This window comes from Carettochelys insculpta, chromosome 13 (genome assembly GCF_033958435.1).
Source record: "Carettochelys insculpta isolate YL-2023 chromosome 13, ASM3395843v1, whole genome shotgun sequence".
NCBI classification, from domain to species: Eukaryota; Metazoa; Chordata; order Testudines; family Carettochelyidae; genus Carettochelys; species Carettochelys insculpta.
Window position 1 is genome coordinate 45,798,208 of NC_134149.1, and position 20,767 is coordinate 45,818,974.

The following is a 20,767-nucleotide window of genomic DNA, read 5'->3' on the forward strand; positions in this document are numbered from 1 at the left end:
TGAGCCTACAGCACTGGCAATTGCCAGAGGACAGGGAGATACCTTTGTATGGGGGAGAAAAAAGCAGAGATCGGTCCTGATTAGGCCTTCTCATGTTGCATCTTCGGGAATGCAGATTCCCCCAGTGACAGGCTCCTCCCATGTGGAGTGCCCTCCAGGGTCAGGCTGCAGCACAACAGATGGCCTGCCTCAGTTTCCCCCTTCATCCTCTAGCTTCCAGGCTCTGCATCACCTGGCCAAGAGCCACCTATGATCTTCCCCCTTCCCTGTCCGCAGCACCCAGCTGTAGCCAGTTCTCATCCACTCTCCCATGTGCCAGCCCAGCTCCCCTCTTTCTATTATTCCTACTGGCTTTCCTCCTGCACGCTCTCAGGGACCTGCTGCCAGGCCTGCCTCACTGCGCCCTGTCTCCATCTCAGGCATCTCCTCCTGGCTCCTCTCAGTTCTGACTCACCCCAAAGCCTTCCCCCGCAGGCCTGGGTAGCCTCACTTAAGTCCAATAGGGATTCAGGCGAGCGATTGAAATGCACAGGCCTCTTCCCTACAGCTTGGCCCCACCCCGGTAGGGTAGGAGCCTCAAGGAGCAGCCAAGCAGCTGCTCACCTTGCCTTACTTCAGAGAAGAGGCTGGCTTCCTGGGAGTGACTCATGGGGCATTTCCCACACCACCTTATTTGCATAGAGGAAGACAAAGCACTCCCCGTCACCTGGCCTTTGGATTATTTGTTTACAGAGAGAAAAAATCCAATGAACTCAGCCTGCCGGGGTGTGTGTGTGTGTGTGTGCGTGCGTGCGCACATGCACGCGTGTGTGTGTGCATATGCATGTGTGCGCACACAGGGATTTTCTGGTTATTGAAGACAATGAAGAAAACGGTGAACTTAAAAATAGAGGCAGATTTGCATAAAGCATTTTGGTGAGTCATTACTGAGCTGCTCTCCTGGACCCAGAGGAGGGAGGCTGTGGGGTGTTGCCAAACAGAACATCGCTAGGGGTGTTACCAACTCTTGCTCTGCTTCTGCTGCTCCTGGGCCCAGCTAGGTGCATGGGTTCATAGTGGATCCCCCCTCGGCTGATTGCAAAGAAAGTGTGCGCACAGGGCGGGAGAGAAGGAAATGTTGAAAGTGGGTAGATGAAGGCTCGTGTACATGCTGGAGACATTCATGTATGGTTGTGTGGCCCTCTGAAGCACTCCAAAAGAGGACTTCCCTGGAGCCTATAACTGAAGCATCTCGAGGCGTGGATGTGACAGGGATTTTTACCCATATCAGTATGCCCACAGCAGTTCAGACCGTGTAGAACAGGCCATAAGCAGTGGAGTGGGTCTCCATGGCCTGTTCGCTGTTTTGCTTCCCTGCTGGTATGGCAGGTGTTGGGACCAGAGAGCTGCCACTGGTCTGTGAGAGCCACTTGTATTGGGTCCACTCTGTGAGCTTGGCATGGGAGCCTATACTGATCACAACCCTGCTAGTCTGCAAGAAGCCATATGTATCAGTATCATGCAGTCTGATGCTGGGAACACATTGTCCCCTGAATCTGCTTGTCTGGAACTTTCAGACACTTGGCTTTGAGTCCACATTTCCTTCTTGGCCCCTGTATGTGTAATGGGTGGACCCAAAACCTGGATCTGAACAGCGTTCATACCCCCATGCAGCTTAGGCCAGTCTGCATCCTGGCTGCGTATGGAGTAAAGCATCTTGCTTTCCCTGAACTGTGGGAAGCTGAACTTGACCCATGCACTGGTCTTTTTCCTTCATGGCTGAGAGACAGAGAGGGAGGGAGTAGGCAGATCCCAGACCTAAATTCCCCTTGTCACAACCTTTCCCTTCTGCAAATCATTCCAAGAGTTTTGACAAATCAGAATACAAACACATGCCCTGGACCTGGAGTGTTGAAGACCGGGAAAAGTTAAAGCTTTTGTGTGGCCTCCCTTTTCCCTTTGTTTTTTCCTCTCTTCCTGTTGATACCAGCCAGGAGCCAGATCCTGTTGCTTACGCATGTTCCTTTGTGCTGCTCTGGTCACACTGATTTCCTCAACTAGTGGCATCAGAAAACTTTCCAGAAGTCGGACCAAGCCTGTGCTTGCCGGCTTCCCCTCTTTTTTTCCTGGGGATTGAAACACTGGATGGAAGATAAACCTTGTTCTTGTTTTAATCAGAATCTCTTCTGCCTCCGAAGCATGAGGGTCACCAGGCTGGAAGGAGCCCTGTGCTGCTTTCTGCTGGGCTGTCTCTTTCAGGAGAGCTTTGGAATCACCAGGAGATACTACCTTGGCACCATGGAGACAGACTGGGACTATGTGCATAGCAGCCTGCTCTCTGTGCTGCAGGCACCAGCTGGGTAACACCATTTGTGCTGTAAATGTGCCATGTGTGATATAATGTCCTTAGGGAGCTCTCCCCTTGGCTTGGAAGAAGGCAGCAGCTTGCATCATGCTGGGGATGGTGGTCCCAAGAGAAATATGGCAGCTGGAAACACAGAGGCATGCACGCGGGTGGACACAGCCAGAGGCACGCATGGAGCCTGTGGATGTGATTGCCCATGTGCATAGCTGCCTCTGTGCATACGTGAGCTGGTGGGCATCCAATGGTGGGAGTATATTTACTTGAAGGTACAGGAGTGCATCTGTGTGTGTGATTTAGTGAGGGTGCGCGTCTGCGTGGGAGGGCGTTTCTGCATGTACGTGTGAACACGCATAATCTGACTCTCTCAGTGCCTTGCACCTGGTGTCATCACGGCTGTTTGTGCAAAGTGCATCTCGAATGCTCCCAGCAGGACGGGTGAAGGGAGAATTTTGATTCACTTGACTCTCACGCACACTTCGCATTCCATTTGCACAGGTGTAAATACTGCACGTGATTCACATGAACCAAGGCACAGAGAATCAGACCCACAAACTCACTCTTGCACACACTCAGACACACACACGTACACACATTCATCCAGGCACACACACGGGGGGTGTAAAAGACACGGGCTAATTCTGAATTTGCATGTGTAGCTAGCAAGACCCTTTGCTGTGATGCTGGGGTTGTAGGCTGAGCTCATGTAGGGTAATTATTATTAATTCTGACTTGTCCTGTGCATTTTCCTAGTTCATGTATATATGGCTGAGAACTTGCTGGATAAATTAAGAATTGTTTCTCCAGCTAGATACCCGCTTTCCTCGCTCTGCTACTTAAGTGGGGTTCTGATTTGCTTTTTCATATGTTAAAATATGCGTTCCCTGTCCCGCAGGCTACAAGGGGTCTGATCATGATGCTGTTACTTAAGACTGGCCGACACTTCCCATGAGAACTGTTTTTAGTTGCTTATAATTTTGCCAAAATGTAACTGTTTGTGCTGAAGTTTTCCATGCTGGGTGTCTGTCTCAAGTGGAATATTTCAAAGGTTTTAGCAGAAGCAGTTTGGCCATTTCCAAGAATGAGAGTAGAAGGGAAACATGCCCTTTGCCCCTGTGAATAAATTGCTTGCAAGAGCTGGTTTGGGAGCTTCTAGAACTGCGGTACTTTGGAGCAGAAACAGAAGATTTGGAAGAGAGGTTGTGCTGGGCTCTGAGAGGTGCCTTTTGCTTTTTCTGGGAAAATCTGTCCCAACTGGCCAAAACCGAGTCTTTGAACGATTACAGCGTGCGTGTGTTCCGTAGAGAGTTGTTAGCCTTGGACCGCTGCATTCTCCAAAGCTGCCGTCTGCGTTGAGCATGCATTAGCCCTTCACAGCTCCTGTGCGTGACTGGACTGCAGATGCACCACCCCATCTGGAGCAAATGAGTGTGCCCTCGGTGGGCTGCAAGAGTCTCTCTGCCATGGCTGTGCCAGGCTGCCCTGGCACCAGCACCACAGCTGTGAGTCAGGAGGCTATTCCTCCCTCGTGCTCGGTGTTCCCCTGCCGTGCCCAGACAGTATCTTGGAGAGAGTGCCCTCAGCTGGCCTGACTGCAAAGAGCTTAGGAATTGGGGAGGGGGGAATTACAGGAACCAGAGAGTGGGGAGAAGCGGTGGGAGACAGGAAAGGTGGCGGGAGGGGTGTGGCAGCAGGGGAATGGGGTTAGCCAGGAGAAGAGGGCAGGGAGGGGGCTGGGATGTCTGCGAGGAAGCCAGGAAGATGGGAAGGTGTGGAGGGTGGGGAGCAGGAGAGCTGTCCTGACAAGTGGCCAAAGCCATTCTGTGAATAACATTGCAGCTTCTGAGAGTGCTGATGGGCACCAGCTGAAGTTACCCCCTGGCGGCAGGATGACTGGGTGCACTCTCCCATTACAAATGTGGGTTCCATGCCCCACTTAGGGCTGAGCGGTGCCTTAAGATGTTTGTGTGCTGTCTTCTCCTGGCGATGTGCCTAGAGGACTTTGATGGGCGAAACAGCTAAGATACGCTCACCTGCTGCTTTCTAAACTAACCTCCTCAGTGCAGACGTGTGGAAATTCTTATCTGTTGCTGGTGTCCCTTGTTTCTAGCTCCCTTCTTGCCTTCCAAGAGACTATCTCCTGATGAGTGACAGGTGTCCCCTTCACTGGGGTGCGTGGGCCAGGGAACGGGTTCTCTGCACATCCTATCAAAGGTGCGAGTCTCTTCTCTGCCTCCTGGTCTTTTGGCCCAGGAGGACTGGACAGTAACTTTGGACAGTGGCATGCCAACAGTGCAGTGTGTTTACCTTGGCTGCCTCAGAGCTCTGAAGAAATTACTAGATAAGGAAGCCTAAAAATGCTGAGGAATTGTTCCAGGCATGACCTGCCTTCACTTAGTCCGACTCCCACTGTGGTCTGATTGGATAAGCTGTCCTGCCAAAAAGCTTGGCCATCCAAACTCTTACTTTGCCCCTGCTCTAGCGCCAGCCTGACTCCGTTCAGTTCCTGGATTTGCTCCTGTTAATGATGCTTGCAGGGAATGCAAAAGCGGCACTGGTGTTTGTGAAGCAGTGGCATCTCCTTGCAGAACTGACTTTCCCTAGTCACAGTGTTTAAGGACCAGATGCCACGTAATACATACTAGCAGTCTCATGTGTACTATAGGTTAAAGCTCACTAGTCTGACACTCTTTGGACATGACCTGTGCTGAAGGAGACAATTTGCTGGCCCACGGGAGGTCAATATTGTCTAGCACATTACCAACACTTCCACTGCTCACCGGGCTCTGAGAAGACTTTCAGGGGTAAATTACAGCTAAATAACAGCACAGAACACAGAGAGCCAGGACTGGTGGCTGGAAACAAACTTTCTGGGACCCCGGAAAAGTTGGCCATGTTCATGATGAGTGGCTGTCTGGCTAACTGAAATCCTGCCAGACCACGGATGTTGCCAGCTGAGAGAGTGCTGGACTAGAAAGGTTCAACCTGTACGGTAAGCCAGCAGTCCCTCCTTTGGCTAGTGGAGTGACCGTTGACTTACACCAGCACACATGAGATCAGGATCAGGCCTTACAGCTCTGAATTGCTTTTACAACTGCCACCAAACCCAGACTTTCCTGGCAAGAGGATTCAAAGGGTCTGACTCATTTCAGTGCAGTGACCAAAGCCTTTCATCTCTGGGCTGCCAGCTCACATCTGGAGCACATCACCCAGGGAGGGCAACCTGCCAGTATTGTGCCTAACCTGAAATGAGTTTGGTGGCCTGAATTGCCAGTGGCAAGGAGCAACAGAAACCACAGTATAACTGAAACTGACTGGCAGGCTCTGTATCAAGGCCAATGACTGAATAAGCTGTGGAGACAAAATTCATCTCATACTCTCTGAGCCATCCAAACCAAGTTGTAGACGTTCTGGCTGGGTGGCATGGAGAGGTTTTCACTGCAGATTTGGGAACCAGTCACTCAGCAGGGTGTGGGGAAGCTTTTCAGATGTATAATTCATCGAATGTAACTGGAACCTTGGCCCTTCCCAGCCTTCTATGTCACTCAGTCCCCTTCCATTTCCCCTGTAGGAAGCATGAAGCCAGCGAATGCTATTACAAATGAAGGATTAGTCATAAGGGGAGAGGAATCTCTTCCAGCTCTTCGGCCGGGAAAGAGCAGCTGGCTTGTGTTCCAAAGAAAACACTCTGCTGCACTCCGTGAGAGCAGTTGTTACTGGAAATGGTGCCTGGGCTCAGACTGATAAGGCAACCTCTGTAACCCCTGGAGATAGCCAGAGCTTTGTTAGTCAGAGAAACTTACAGCATTTCTTCTGGATAATGAGTTTGTTAAGCAGCTTAGAACAATCAGGAGTCGCTCCAGGGAATGCAGTCAGTGTGTTCAATGCATTACAGCTTCCTTATGCCTCACGATGCCACAGCACCTCATTGCTAAGTGACCAGGGTGCACATCGCAACAGTATGAATTTAGTGAGTGTCTGGCCCTCACTCTGATGCTAAGCAGAATTCTGAAAGCTGTCCTGATCTGGCTGCCAGAGAGGACAAGAGTTGGAGTACTGTCTGCCAAGGCCCTGGGCATAGGGCAGGGCTGTCTGGGGGGTGCCAGGCCTGGCCTTAGGGCAAGGTGTACAAGGGTTAGCCTTCAGCCTTGTGCCTTCAGGGTCCTGCACTCCAACTGACTGTAGCGTCCACCAGCCTGACTCCGCGGTCAGCGTGCCACCTTGGGCTCTGCAAACTCTTTGGTCAGGCCAAGGGTGGCTAAGTGTGCTAGCAATGCACTGTCATGACCTGCATTAACAGACCTTCATAGCTGACTGCTCAGCATCTCACCTCCTGCTCCTGAGCAAGCTCATTGGGATGCGCCACCTCGCTTACCTCCCCAGAAAAGGGCTGGACACTTTGCAGCCGGTAGAGGGCAGAGGCCACAGCATGAAAACATTAATGAAAAATTCGGTATCTGAGGGTTTCTGCTTGCAGATCAACCTGTCTGTGCATAGCTTGGCTTCAGGGGCCACAGCTCCATGTCTTAGCATCTGGGTTGGGTAAGGGCTGACTTATCACTGCGAGACGCTGATCTTTCAAAACATAACTTTGATACAGATCATCAATGTTTGTTGTATGCGCTTTTTTCTATGTTTAGCTAGTTCTGTTTTCAAAGTTGTGCAGCATTATGGGTTTTATGTAACTTTCTATTCTGTGTTTAAATGTTCACAGGAAGCTATGGGGGTAGGGCCTGGCACTCATTATTTAGTGATGGTAGATATTGAGATTAAAACCAGTTAAAGCTCTGTAAGTGTCAGAACACAAACTGTGAACCTCACACCACTCAATATGTAAAGTAAATACCCGTAGATGGAATGCTAATACATTCTCCAGCAGTGTTTATCTTTCTTTACTTATCTGTACATTTTCATTATTATCGATGGAAATATTGTCACTTTTGTTTGTATGAGTACATTGAAATTGACATTAACTGACATTTAATGATACAAGTCTAATCCTTCCAATCCTAATTATAACCCAGTGTAAATTCCCAGTGAGACTCATGGCTCCGTTGTCCATGGCACTGCACAAACACAGGAAAATGAGGGCTCTGCTCCTCTGACTCCAAATCCATGATTTCAGCCCACCTGAACCAGTCAGTCTAAGGTTCTTTTGCTTTGGAAGGACAGGGGCCTTATGAACAGCATTCCACAGCTGAGCGGGGCGGAGCGGGGCGGGGGGGCAGAGCTTTCCTTTAAAGCAGGAGAGTTTGGCTCCCACAGAAAGAGGGTGCTAGACTAGATGTGCCAGGTGCTCTGAGCTGGCGTGGTGTATCAGACGTGCCTGCAGCTTACACTACGCAGACAGAAATGTGTGAGAAAATCTGGCACCCATGCGTCCTTGGATAATGGCTTACGTGTAGCTTATCTTTCTCAGTGACCCTTAACACCTCATACAGAGCAATTCCCACAACAGTCAATCGATCAATCGTACTGATTGGGGCTGGATCGAGTCGGCATGCGTGTATTTTATAAAATGGTAAAACATCTCATTATGATGCATCTTAATCTGAAAATGACTCATTGTCACTGTATTACAGCTAATTTAGTAATAACAGTTTAAAAACTCTTGCAGTGGGGATTAGGGAAATGTCCAGGGTGTAGCAGAGCAGGGGCTGACTAGAACTGACACAAGGGTGTGATCTTTTGGGGAAGAGGGAGGAACAGGGTATTTGCAAACCTTTTATAGATGGATTTGTACAACCAGTGCTAGGTTGTTTTTTTTTCTTTGATGCAGAGCCTCAGGGATGGAAGACCAAAAGTCACCTGTGTCCAGCAGTTCCACACGATACAAGAAGGCGGTGTTTGTGGAATATACTGATTCCTCCTTCACGCAAACCAAACCCAAACCAGCCTGGATGGGTAATGAGAATGGCTGATATCCCTAAGCTAGGGATCTATAGCCTTATGTACAAATAATGATCTTTATTTTACTCGATAGTGTGGTGAGGAGAATGGTAAATGAATCTAGGCAGATGTAGTTTTAACTAGAGATATATACTACCATGATGAAAATAGATATTGATAGTTTGCCTTTCATGCCAAATAATCCCAAATTCTACATAGTGATCACTTCGGCCACCCTCAAAGTGCAGCCACCTCTCATGCAAGACGTGGGAATGACTTGCAGTGCACTGCAACATTAGTTTTTGCAATATATGATGTGGCAATGGTGAACCAAGCTACCATCTGAAAAACAAAAACTTGGTACAAGAAGGAGATGCAGCAGTAGCATCTTCCCAACTTAATTTTCCTTGGTTCACATCAACATTTCCACTGTGCTGTTCCTGCACTATAACATTTTTGAACGTTCACAACTTTCAGTGCCTTAAGGAGAAACAATTCGTTGAAACCTTAAGATGTTTATTTCTTAGTGGAAAAATACATTTTCTTCTCTCCACCTGATATGTGTTTTGTTATCCTTAGCATGATGGACAAGCTTGGCAAGAAATTGATACAAACATCATGTCTCGCAGGCTGAAGTGCTGTTGCAGCTGTTTTGGTCACCTGCCTCGCTGGGGTCTTTTTTTAACACAATACAGGCTGATGTCAGTGACATGTAGCCTCTAAGATTATAAAAGTGCTCAATAAATTAAACCTCTTCAAGCAGATTGCTAAATTATATTCGCTTTACAGCCCTATTGGTACTGATATTTTTGAAACATGTTTTTTCTTTAAAGAAACCCTCCCCTTGCTTATTCTCAGATAATTTTTTTCTAGCTCCAGCAGACAGGTGGGATCTTGTTTCCTTTGGAGTTGGACATTATTGTCCAGGGTTAAAATCTGTTTCCTATGGAGATATACTCATCTCATAGAACTGGAAGGGACCTTCAGATGTTATGGAGTCCAATCCCCTGCTCTCTTGGCAGGACCAAGAGCTGTTCCTGACCCCTCCTTTTTTCATAAAAAAAAAAAAAGTTCATTTGTCCCAGACCCCTAAGTGGCCTCCTCAAGGATTAGGCTCACAACCCTGGGTTTAGCAGGCCAATGCTCAAACCACTGAGCGATCCTTCCCGCCACTCTGGGTGTCTTTGGAGTCAAAGGCCCATCTTCAGAGCCGAGTTCAGCACCTAGGAAGGAGTCTCGGGCCGGTGCACACAGAAATTAGATGTGTAAGAGCAGCGCAGGCAGGCACAACCCAGGTTGCTCCAGTCTAGCTCGCTGTTACACCAGCAACAGTGAAGCTGTAGCAACGTGGGCCGTACAAGCCAGCCTGCAACCCCGAGTATGTGTCAGGTGAGGAGCCATTGCTGCTGCAGTGTTAGGCCCATGCTGGCTGGGCTAGGCTTTCGCATGCTGCAATCACATTTCTGACTGCATCGCAGACAGGCCCGAAGTCCGCCGGAAAGTCGGTGGGACTTGGCTTTGGAAAACATCACTCCGTGTCTAAGCTCTAACGCTGTCAGCCCCTTCTCTGAACCACAGGGATCCCTCTCAACCTTCCTGCCATTCCTCCAGTCTCCATAAACCGCTCGGTGCTGTGGCCTGGGCTCTGTCCCTGGGTAGTTGCACATGGCTTCCTGCCAGCTAGGCCAGCATCCTCCCCCTCATGCACCTTCGTAACCATCTGGGGCGGTACGGCTTTGCTCCAACAGCACGTTGCGATGCTGCAGTAGCATCGCAGAGCCCAGGGTCAGAAGAGACCACCAGATCATCTAGTCTGACCTCCCATTGAGCACAGGCCACCAGCACCACCCAACCCCTGCCCCTGCCCCTGTCCCCCGGGCCCATCTTGACACTGTGCAGAACAGGTGGCGGCAGCCGGTGGGTTCCCTCTGGGCCCCCTAGCAGCCTGCTCACTTCTGCCTGGGGACCTCTGCTGGCTCCAGAGGCCTCTGTGGTTGGGCTACGAGGGGTTGCCTGAGACAGCAGGAGGCTGCACTTGATGTTCAGAGAGGTCCTTTCTCCAGCCCTTTGTTCCTAGGCCTGCCAGCAGGACGCCTGAAGATGGTGATGGCAACAGGAACCACAACATAGGGAGCCTCTGAGTGCCTCTGGCAAAAATGTCTCCCAGCCCCACCACGTCTGTGGTGGCTTCTCCAGTTATTGAGCGCCTCATGCTCCTGGGCCGCTGTCGTGCCCTTCAGCATACACGTTACTCCCCTGGTGTTTTTCGTCTGAGCTCAGTCGGTGGCACATGCAGCACCTGCCCTCAGCGCTCTCCCTCTTCCAGGTCTCCTGGGCCCCACCATCCGAGCCGAGGTCTATGACACGCTGGTTGTTACCTTTAAGAATCTGGCTTCCCGCCCATTCAGCCTCCATGCTGTGGGTGTGACCTACTGGAAAGCCTCAGAGGGTAAGTCTGGTGCTGCCCACGCTGTGCTTGTTTGCAGGAGGGTGTGAGATATGAGAGGCGGGAAGCAGAAGAATACTGTGCTGTGTTCAGAGCTAAGTGGAAAAGCAACCCCTTTGCCTGGGCTTTCCCTCGTTCTCGTGGATGCACTGAAACCAAACAACAGCAGCCCTGTGCCTGACCACCCAGCTGGGTCCCTGGGGGGAGGGAACACAGGGAGAGAGAGAACGAGAGCACTTGTGGTGGGTGTGCAGAGACCATGGTGGTTAGGGCCGTCGGGAGGTGAGTGGCCATATGACTGGTTAAGGGAAATCATAACAGGTTCTCTAGTGCACCACTTTGAACTCAGCACATCATATAGAAAACTGGTATCCAGTTAATTAAGCAACAAGTTGCTTTAAACTAGACAAGTATCAGATAATGAGCTCGCCCATTACGTGGCTGTTGAGCACCGATCTACCCATCCGACAGAGGCATCAGATGACAGGCAAGTGAGTCTGGAGGGAGGCACAGAGAAGGAGATGAGCGAAGGGCTGCCCAGCCGGGTTTTAAGGATGATGACAATAAAACAAAGGGCAGCTCTGTGGTGCCAGTTTTGGGGTACAGTGGAGTTGAGGTCATCAGTGATGAGCAGGCATCTCTTTTGGCTCTAGGGGCAGGGTATAATGATGAGACCAGCCAGGCAGAGAAAGAAGATGACAAGGTGGTTCCTGGTAAGACCCACACGTATGTCTGGGAAATCCTAGAAGGCCAAGGACCAACAGAGTCTGACTCGTCATGTCTGACCTACTCCTACTTCTCTTACACTGACAGCGTGAAGGACATCAACTCTGGCTTGATTGGAGCCCTGCTTGTCTGCAGGCCAGGTGAGGGAACCGGGAACTGGAAAAGTGAGTGGGTGGTTGAATCCAAATCAACTGTTCATTATTTGATCGTGACTGAAAGGAAAACTGGAATCTGCCTTAAACTGATCATCAAATAAAGGCAGAACCAGCATTCCCTGTAAGTGGAGCACTTGGGTGGGTGGCTGCCCAGGAGAAATGCAGGTGCTGCCCAGCTGGGTAGCAGAGCGCCCACAGCCCCTCACAGCCAGCAGCCTGTGTTTCTATGGGGAGTGCACATCCACACCTGCCTTGTGCATATAACAAAATTTATTCTGCACATGGATGGAAATAATTAGAGGGAAGTCTGGACAGGATCCATGGAAGGAATAACATCTGTTGTGACTGACATATTTTCTGGTTGATACATTTTCCAAAGGGTGCCTTCATCCATTCCCAGTCCAGAAAGTTAACACCCTTTGGAGTTGGAAATAACTTGGTTATCTTTTTCCTCAAACAATTCGTAATGTTTGTAATAGGATGGGGTTTCTGGGCACAGCTAGAGAAATCAATCCAGGGTCTCTTTGCTTAAAACCAGACCACTTACAGCCCCAGGCGGGGATTTCCTTCTCACCAAGGCAAATCCAATCAGACACAAAGGTACTTCCGCCAGCATCACTGGCCAGCCAGAAGTCACACAAGCAAACCCACAGACTTCCCAGCTGCTCTACTAGCCCAGAGTAACAGCCTCCAACTAAGGTGAGTGGTTTTTAAAACCCCTTTCACCACACTGCACAGATTCTCCCGAGTCCCCAGCCAATCTACACTTGGATCTTACACAAATCACCATGCAAAAGCCAAATCCTTTAAACTCTCAAATCTAAAGGTTTGTTAACAACAACAACAACAACAAAAGAAAGACCAGGGTTAGAGAGAAAAACGGTTCAAGCAATACTTGACATACACCCATTACAGCTATTGATGTAGCCAGCGATGTTATCTGCTGATTGTTGAAAGCCTCTGAAAGTCCACCCCATGAGTGGTAAGATTCCAGGTTACATAGTCTTAGTTACTGGAGAATTATAGATCCAGCCAGCTGGAGTCAGCATGCTGGGACCTGGATCCTTGGAACAGGAACAGGGACAAAAGACAAAAAACTTTCCTCCAAGATGGATGATGCCAGGCCCGTTCCATTTTGTACCTTTTTCTGTGGTGGGGCTGGGGGGAAACCCTCTCTTGTTCCCATCAGGCCCTTAAAGGTCAATGTCATCTGCCCCAGGTGAGCCGCTCTGGCACAATGCCATTGGTGGCTTTTGTTGCCAGCATGCTCCAGTCATTTACATGCCAGGTGGGATGGAGGTCTGGGTATCTGATTTCAATCCCTTTGCTCAGTCCAGAGTCACCTGATTCAGTGGGCTGCATCCCAGTGACCAGTCCCACATTTCTGAGGTGTGGATTTGACATCTGAGCCTTTGTTTCCATCCCATTGTTTAGCCCAATATCCCAACTGGGGCTGAGTTCACACCTCCTGTTGTGAATCTTATCACTGAAGCATTGCTAGTACAGCTACAGAGCTAAAACCCATAACTCTACCTACCAACATGGCACAGACATGTAAGTAGCATACACTGTTTCAGGGCATCATCAGCTTAGACACCTCACAGGCCCCCCGGCATGCAGTCTGGGGCCAAGAGAACAATGGACACATACAATGGCTTCCATATCCAGTATAAAAATCCAGTCACGTAACAGTGTTTCCTAGAGATTCCAAAGCAAGTACAGAGGCAATGGTATCAGGATGTGGATGTTTGTCCACCTTTTTAGATGCTTTTACTCATGCCAAGTAAGTCTAAATGCTTCTACACAGGTAATTTGATTTCCAAGATGGGGGCCAGGCCAGCAAGGTTTTAAAGATCATGCATGGATGATGTAGGACGTGCAGTGCCGAGCCAAATTTAGGATACTCTTGCCTATTCAAAGCACGATCCTTTTGCCAGCTAAAACTTGGTGCCCAGTTTCAACTCACAAGGCCAAGAATGGACAGGATTATGGGATTTGCTTCAACACAGAGCCTGTTAGGGATGCGATACTCTTTTAAGCTTACCTTCTCCAAGCTACTACACATGCTTCACAAGGAACACATTAGCAAGCAAAGCATGACAGGAACGTATATGACTGGATAAGAGGCACTTTGGCACGCTTATGTCCCTTCTGCCATGGGGAGTTTGAGTCCTGAAGGGCCTCACATCGGGGCTGTGGTGGAAAATGATCCAGCTGGGGGAAAAGGCCTAGGCACCCCCTGAGACTGAGAGTCCCTGGTGAAACTCAGCTAGGGGCAGGACCTTACCGTGACTTTATCCCTTAGCTGTTTACTGGGTGTGTGCGTACTGGCTCAAAGCCACCTATAGTGTTCTCACAGGGCTGAAGCCAAGGTTGCCCTGGTTACGGGTTTCTAGATTCCCACGTTCAAAGGCAGGTGTCAGGGCTGATACGGGTGTCTGGTGTTTATGTCTGCGGGGTTTAAGGTTGTAACAGACTGTAACAAAGGGATGGGAACTTGACTGTATTACAGGAATGGAAGTTCCCACTCCTGCTCTCTGAGGCCTGCTGGCGTGTTACATGACTCTCAGCAGCACCTGAGCTGTGAAGGAGCAAAACGTAATGCCAGCTGTGATGAGCTGCAGTCACAGAAGACCCCCTTGGGATGTTCCCCACTGTACCAATGATGCCACTGACACCCATCTCCTTGCTGTCTGGGTCTCCCCACCATCCTATCCTGCTGAGCCAGATCCTCTGGTCTCCTGCAGCCCAGGCACAGAGTTGGGGTAACCACCCCTTCAGAGCAATGCAGGCACTGTTTAACTGAAGCTCTGAGTGAAAGCAGTTCAAGGGCACAGCATCCAGGGAATCAAACCCCAAAATGGATCAAACCCCCAAATAAATCTGTCTCTCTGTGTGCAAATGATTTGCCCAGGGAGGGCTCATTAGGTAAGCCCCTTTAATCAATGCAAGGGAGATGTGCACACTGGGTTAATAACAATTTACACGGGACAGTAACAGAGAGGTAGCTGTGTTAGTCTATATTCTATCAAAACAAAAAAGCAGGCCAGTAGCACTTTAAAGACTAACAAGATAATTTGTTAGGTGGTGAGCTTCCGTGGGACAGACCCACTTTGTCTATCCCATGGAAGCTCACCACCTAATAAATTATCTTGCTAGTCTTTAAAGTGCTGCTGGACTGCTTTTTTGTTTTAATTTACACCGGGTTTGATTAGAAACATAAGAGTTTTTATTCAGCAAAACAGTAGGATTTAAGCGGTTATCAATGAGAACAAGCAGATCAAAATGAGTTAGAGAACTGAACAAAAGAGAAAATGCATAGCTAGTTCTGTTCCCCTAAAAATCTAGTTACTTGTGAGTTCTTACCCTAAGCAACTGCCCTTATGTCAGGTGAAATGTTCAGGTCATAAATGATCTTATCCTGACCTTGGTCTCCCGAAAAGTTCTCGCTCTTCCTTAGGGTGTGTCAGGCAATTTCCAAAGCAGGTTGAAGACCAATAGTGGAGGAAACCCCAGGGCCCTCTTTATACTTTTGCCTTGTGGAGGGCTCCATTGTTCTTACTGAATAGGAGTGCACTCCAAGATGGAGGCTGTCACATGAGCAGGTCACTTGTCAATCATTTTTAGGAAATCAGCTATTACCTGCCTGCTGGATGGCAGGTTGACCGCCAGGATCCTCAGGTGCAGATTGCCGTCCATTAAAGGCCCTTTGTTGGCTAAGTACTGTTGTTCCCGCACAAACTGTATTTTTGCAATAGGGCAGCCACACCTCCTGCTGAGGTCTTCCCAGAGACAAACATTCGAACACAAATATGGAGACAATTCTTGTAACTCTAACTACAAAAATGACACATGGCACAAAACCAGGAGTTACAGATCCACAGGTTGTATCATTGAAAATGACAGGTCACAAGCACAGTCGTCCAAAGCATTCGGGAGTTATGCATATTTACATTCATAACCCAATTCCCCTAAAGCACGGGGTGGGGGTCAGTCACACCAGCACAGCACAGGTATGGATAAAATGGGCTGTTTCAGGTGGTTAATTAAAGCCCTGCATGGCACAAGAGAGAATCAGGACAATATGTCAAGTGAAATCAATAGGTAGCAGGTGTAAAACAAAAAAAAGAACGCATTTTTTCACATAATGCTCAGTCAACCTGAGGAGCTCCTCACCAGAGGATGTTGGGATGGCCAAGATTATTACAGGCTTCAAAAAAGAACTAGATAAATTCCTGGATGATCGGTCCAGCAATGGCTGTTAGCCAGGATAGACAGGTATGGGGTCCCCAAGCCACCGTTTGTCAAAAGCTGGGAATGAGTGAGAGGGACAGATCGCTTCACAGTTACCTGTTCTGTTCATTCGCTGGAGGTACCTGGAATTGGCTTCTGTCAGAAAACAGGACATTGGCCTAGATGGGCCTTTGGTCTCAGCCACTATGGAGATATACTTACCTATCTCACAGAGCTGGAAGGGACCTCGAGAGGTCACCAAGTCCAATCCCGGCTCTCCCAGCAGGACGAAGCACACTCCCTGACAGATTATTTTTTTTTCAATGTAGTTGCCCCAGAGCCCCAAATGGCCTCCTCAATGACTGAGCTCACAACGCTGTTTAGCAGGCCCACGCACTAACCACCGAGCCATCCCTCTGTCTGTTCTTATGTTCCTAATGGTTCTGCGGGTAAGGGGGCTTCCTTATCACTCCATGAGCTAGACAAAGGCCACGATCAGTGGCAGGCAAGAATCAGGCTTCCTCCCGAGCATCCCTTCCAGACCACCCATGACAGCACAAACCCAGGGGTGGCTTTGCTACTGCCAGAAAGCTGAAGGAAATGTGTCCAGGGGAAGGAGTGAGGTTCAATGCCACTTTTGCTGTTTCTTCAACTGTGGGACCATATTTCTCTCTCTGTTGTAGGAGCCCTGACCAAAGATGGAACCCGGGGCACATTGCAAGAATTTGTGTTGCTTTTCTCGGTGTTTGATGAAGGTGCGTACATGGCATGGGGATATTGGTTCCTGTTTGCTGGCTCAGGGTGATCACATTCTGCAGGCTGGGAAGGTTTGTGCCACACCTGGAATATTACAAACAAAGCCAACATGGCTGGATGTTGCTCAGAGCCTCTGGAGTTAACTGTCTGAGAGCTTTCTTCTTCAATGTATTTATTTGCCTTTAGGGCTGGTGGAAGGTGCTGGATGGGCAGCCCTGGATAGCAAAGTCTATTTTCTTGGTTGGCTGTAGAGCTCCTGAGCTGAGCTGAGTCTGAACACACTGGGTATGTCAGAGGTATAACTGCCGCACATGGGACCAACCAGAACTAGCTGTGATCTGATAAGTTACAAATCTGCAGCTGTGCAGGCATGCTGCTCAGGCACGTACACAGTTCCTGAGTGGGGTTGTATAGCCCAAGCTGCTGCCTTGGTCGTTGTGGATTCAGTACTATCATCACCCAAGCTAGCTAGACCAAGCAGGTGTGTCTGTGTCTCCTGTGTGGCAGTCCTACCTCTGATTGCAGCCGAGCACCAATTACCCATACTGCCAGTTAAAGGGATGAGACACCGGGACCACTATTTGAAATGTAGGATTCTTCACTGTGGCTCTGGAGGGTAATCTTCTCCTGACCACGTGGCTCAGTACACAGGACTATTGGTTATATTCTCAGGGCAGGATCCCCATGGCTCTGAAACACCTGACATTGTCTAGGTGCCAAGAATGTTTGCTGGCCCCTGCAGTCCCTCTAGAATATGGAAAAAAGCCTTCAGACCACAGGGCTGTCAAACCTGGAGAGGAAACCTAGATTGAGCTGAGATTTACCAGTGCTGAGCAACCTCAATTCCTATCGACTTCACTGAGAACAGAGCGTACTCAGCACTTTGCAGTGACAACTGAGCACCTCTCAGTATCTGGCCCTTACTACTCTAAGACACCCTATCTATCTATCTCTCTATCTAGCCAGCTCAGGGAAGTGGATAGCACATATTTTTACAGTCCCCATGTGCTAAGGCCCTGAGCCAGCTAAATACTTGGCACATCCTGAATGATAATTTGTCCCACTGACCTCGCACACATGCATGTCCTGGAGTTGGTCTGCTGGAATGAGGCCTCTCTGAGGAGCCCCAGAACGACGGTGCGGAAGAAGTGCTGTGCCAGTCTCTCCGAAATGCACAAGACAGAACTCTGGAAGGGGCCTGTCCCGCACACACCGAGCCCGGTGCACCCAACCATACAGGCTAAATCAATGGAAATAAAAAGTAGTGTTTGACCAGCAGCCTGACTGTGGCCTGGAAAGGCCTCGCAGCAGGGCGTGTCTGCCTAAGCTCAGGAGAATGGACACTTAGGGGGACCAAGCCCACTGCTGCCCACTCCAGGTTGCAGGGCTCCACACACTGACACCTCAGCTCCCCCAGGGGATCGCGCGGCATGAACTGCACTTTGCTAAAAACTCTCCCAATTGAACTTCTGCCTCTCCCTCTGCAGAGAAGAGCTGGTACCCAGCACCCAACCGCACAGGAGCTCTGCGGCCCTCGGCTCAGCTGCACACGATCAACGGCTACATCAATGGCTCTCTGCCCGGTACTGGGGGCTGGGGAGTGGGGACGAGAAAGTGGGGTCTGGGAGCAGTGCAGCGCATGCTGGTGTAGGAGGGTGACTCAAGGAGGAAGGATATTCAGACTAGAGGCCAGGAGCAGCCCGAGGCTGAGATCTGCTAGGCTGTGGATGAGGCTCCCTAGGGACTGCTGCTCCCTTTCCCCCACCCTGTCAGGTTTATTTTGTCTGCGAGCTCTCCCAGGCAGGGACTGTCTCCTGCTCGATGTGTGCCAGAGCGGAGCCAACTGGGCCCTGCATTCTGTCAGCACTGGGGCTCTCGAGCACAAGGGCTGAGGGTTGAAGGAATAGGGCAGGGGACGATCCTGCATGGCCAGGACTGGAGTAGACAACCCGGCTATGTTATATCTGGATTCCAGTCAGGATCCCATGAACGTCCAGGTGCCTTTACTGGACTGTACCTACGTACAGGAAAAGGGGCAGTGGGGAGTGAAGAGAGTTGGCAAGCGTTTCCAGATGGACAACCCTTTTTCCATCTGTAATTCCTACGAGCCAGGACTTGGAGCCCCTTGTCTAGGCCTGCCCCGACCACCATTGAGAAAACTCCCATTCACTCCAGGATCGATCCCTTTTCTTTTGTGCAGTCCTTGCGCCAATGGGCCAGATCCTAAGTGTTGCTGAGCACCTCTAGTTCCCAGCTCATGTCAGAGATCCTGGCATGACAGATCCCCAGAGCTTAGCACCTGTCCTGGGCAGTCCCTTGGGTCTGCGGGCAGACTGGAGGCAAGACCTGCGTGATTCTCTGAGCTATCCTCTCTCTCATTGGTACCTTTCCCCTCGCTTTCTGGAAGATCTCATGCTGTGCTGGAAAAGACCCGTCTATTGGCACATCATTGGCCTGGGCACTGCCCCGGAAGTGCATTCAATTTTCTTTGAGGGCCACACGTTTCTGGTGAGGAGTCACCGGCAGGCTGCCTTAGACATCGCCCCAGCCACCTTCCTCACGGCTCAGACCATGCCCACCGCCAGTGGCCGGTTCCAGATGTTTTGTCAGATCCCAGCCCACCAGCAAGGTACCGTCCACCCCCGTCAGGCTGGTGAGGTCGGGAGAAGGAGGACGGGCTGGAATCAGAGCTGGGTGAGGTGGCACAGGCTCACCTGGGCCCACTTACACTCCTCTGCTGAACTGCCGGGAGGGCGAAGGTTAATACTGTAACTGGCCCGCAGAGGAGCAGAAAGTGGGGGTGGGGCTGTTTGACTTGTGCCTTCTCGTAGGTGCCAACCCCAGGGGGGCTCTGGACCTAGAGCAACCACAGAATAAACTGTGGGTGCTCAGCACCCACAGCAGCCAGCTCCCCCTTTCCTGCCCTGCTCCCCCCGGCAGCCGAGGAGCAGCTGTCTGGCAACGTGGGGGCGGTGAAGAGAGAGGTCAGGAAGTGGTGGGGTGGAACAGGGAGGGAGCAGGTGGAGTGGGGATGGGGGATGGAGGGGTGGAGTCGGGGCTGGGCTTCGCCCGCCCACACCCAGAACAAGGGAGCTCAGCACCTCTGCACTGGCTTGCCCCTGCCTACTGACTGCTCGCTACTGCCTTCGCTGGCAGCTGGTGGCCGCGGGATGGGCTGTCTTGGCCTCCTCCAGGCCCGGTGGGGTTCCCAGCTTGGTAATATTTCAAAACCAAAGCGGCAGGAGTGCAGCGCTTTAAAGAGCTGATGGGTTCGGCGATGAGCGTCCGTGGGGCTGACCCGCTATTTCCAGATCGGAAGAAGTGGGTCTGCCCCACGGAAGCTCACAAACCAAAGTGCTACATCAAAACAGAAAGCAGTCAAGTAGCACTTTAAAGACTAGCAAAATGGTTCATTAGGTGATGAGCTTTCGTGGGACAGACCCACTTCTTCAGGCCAGAGCCAGACCAGAACAGACTCAATATTTAAGGCACAGAGAACCAAAAACAGTAAGCAAGGAGGACGAATCAGAAAAAGATAATCAAGGTGAGCAAATCAGAGAGTGGAGGGGTGGGGGGGAAGATCAAGAATTAGATTGAGCCAAGTATGCAGACAAGCCCCTATAGTGACTCAGAAAGTTCCCATCACGATTTAAACCATGTGTTAATGTGCCGAATTTGAATATAAAAGTCAGCTCGTCCACTTCTCTCTCTAAAACGGTGCGATAATGTCTCTTCAGTAACACACATACCTCTCTCCGCTGATCCCACTTTGGAATTCCAAAGGAAATTACAACAACTACTGAAGGAACTCCCTGCTGCTACTCGGGACCTCATTAACTCAGACACACCATCTGAGCCACAGCCTGGATTATTCTATTTACTTCCCAAAATCCACAAACCTGGAAACCCTGAACGCCCTATCATTTCAGGTATTGGCACCCTTACCACCGGACTATCCAGTTACATGGACTCCCTCCTCAATCCCTATGCCACCAACGCTCCCAGCTATATCCGAGATACCACTGACTTCCTGAGGAAATTACAAAACATCGGAAAACTTCCTGATAACGCCATCCTTGCCACAATGGATGTAGAGGCTCTGTACACTAATATTCCACATAAAGACGGATTACAAGCAATCAGGAACACCATCCCTGATGCCACCACAGCCAATCTGGTGTCTGACCTCTGTAACATTGTTCTCACACACAATCATTTCCG

General features: G+C 50.1%; 1 protein-coding gene across 5 annotated transcripts in view; it reads left to right on the forward strand.

The window, feature by feature from the left end:
- Positions 1–1,843: 1,843 nt before the first annotated feature.
- Positions 1,844–20,767, forward strand: part of F8 (coagulation factor VIII) — a 59,003-nt gene continuing 40,079 nt past the window's right edge. Inside the window, exons 1-7 of one of the 5 annotated variants that reach the window (XR_012647297.1) lie at positions 1,844–2,339; positions 8,121–8,245; positions 10,557–10,679; positions 11,330–11,542; positions 16,474–16,545; positions 18,034–18,129; positions 18,954–19,175. Coding sequence is in view for 4 of the 5 variants with exons in the window: in XM_075007853.1 (XP_074863954.1) it covers positions 2,125–2,339; positions 8,121–8,245; positions 10,557–10,679; positions 11,330–11,542; positions 16,474–16,545; positions 18,034–18,129; positions 18,954–19,175 (1,066 nt within the window). In the remaining variant the exon portion in view is untranslated. Of the gene's footprint in view, positions 2,611–3,554; positions 3,844–8,120; positions 8,246–10,556; positions 10,680–11,329; positions 11,543–16,473; positions 16,546–18,033; positions 18,130–18,953; positions 19,176–20,767 lie in introns of those variants that run through there. The other 4 variants (XM_075007853.1, XM_075007854.1, XM_075007855.1 and 1 more) reach the window with 4 other exon arrangements.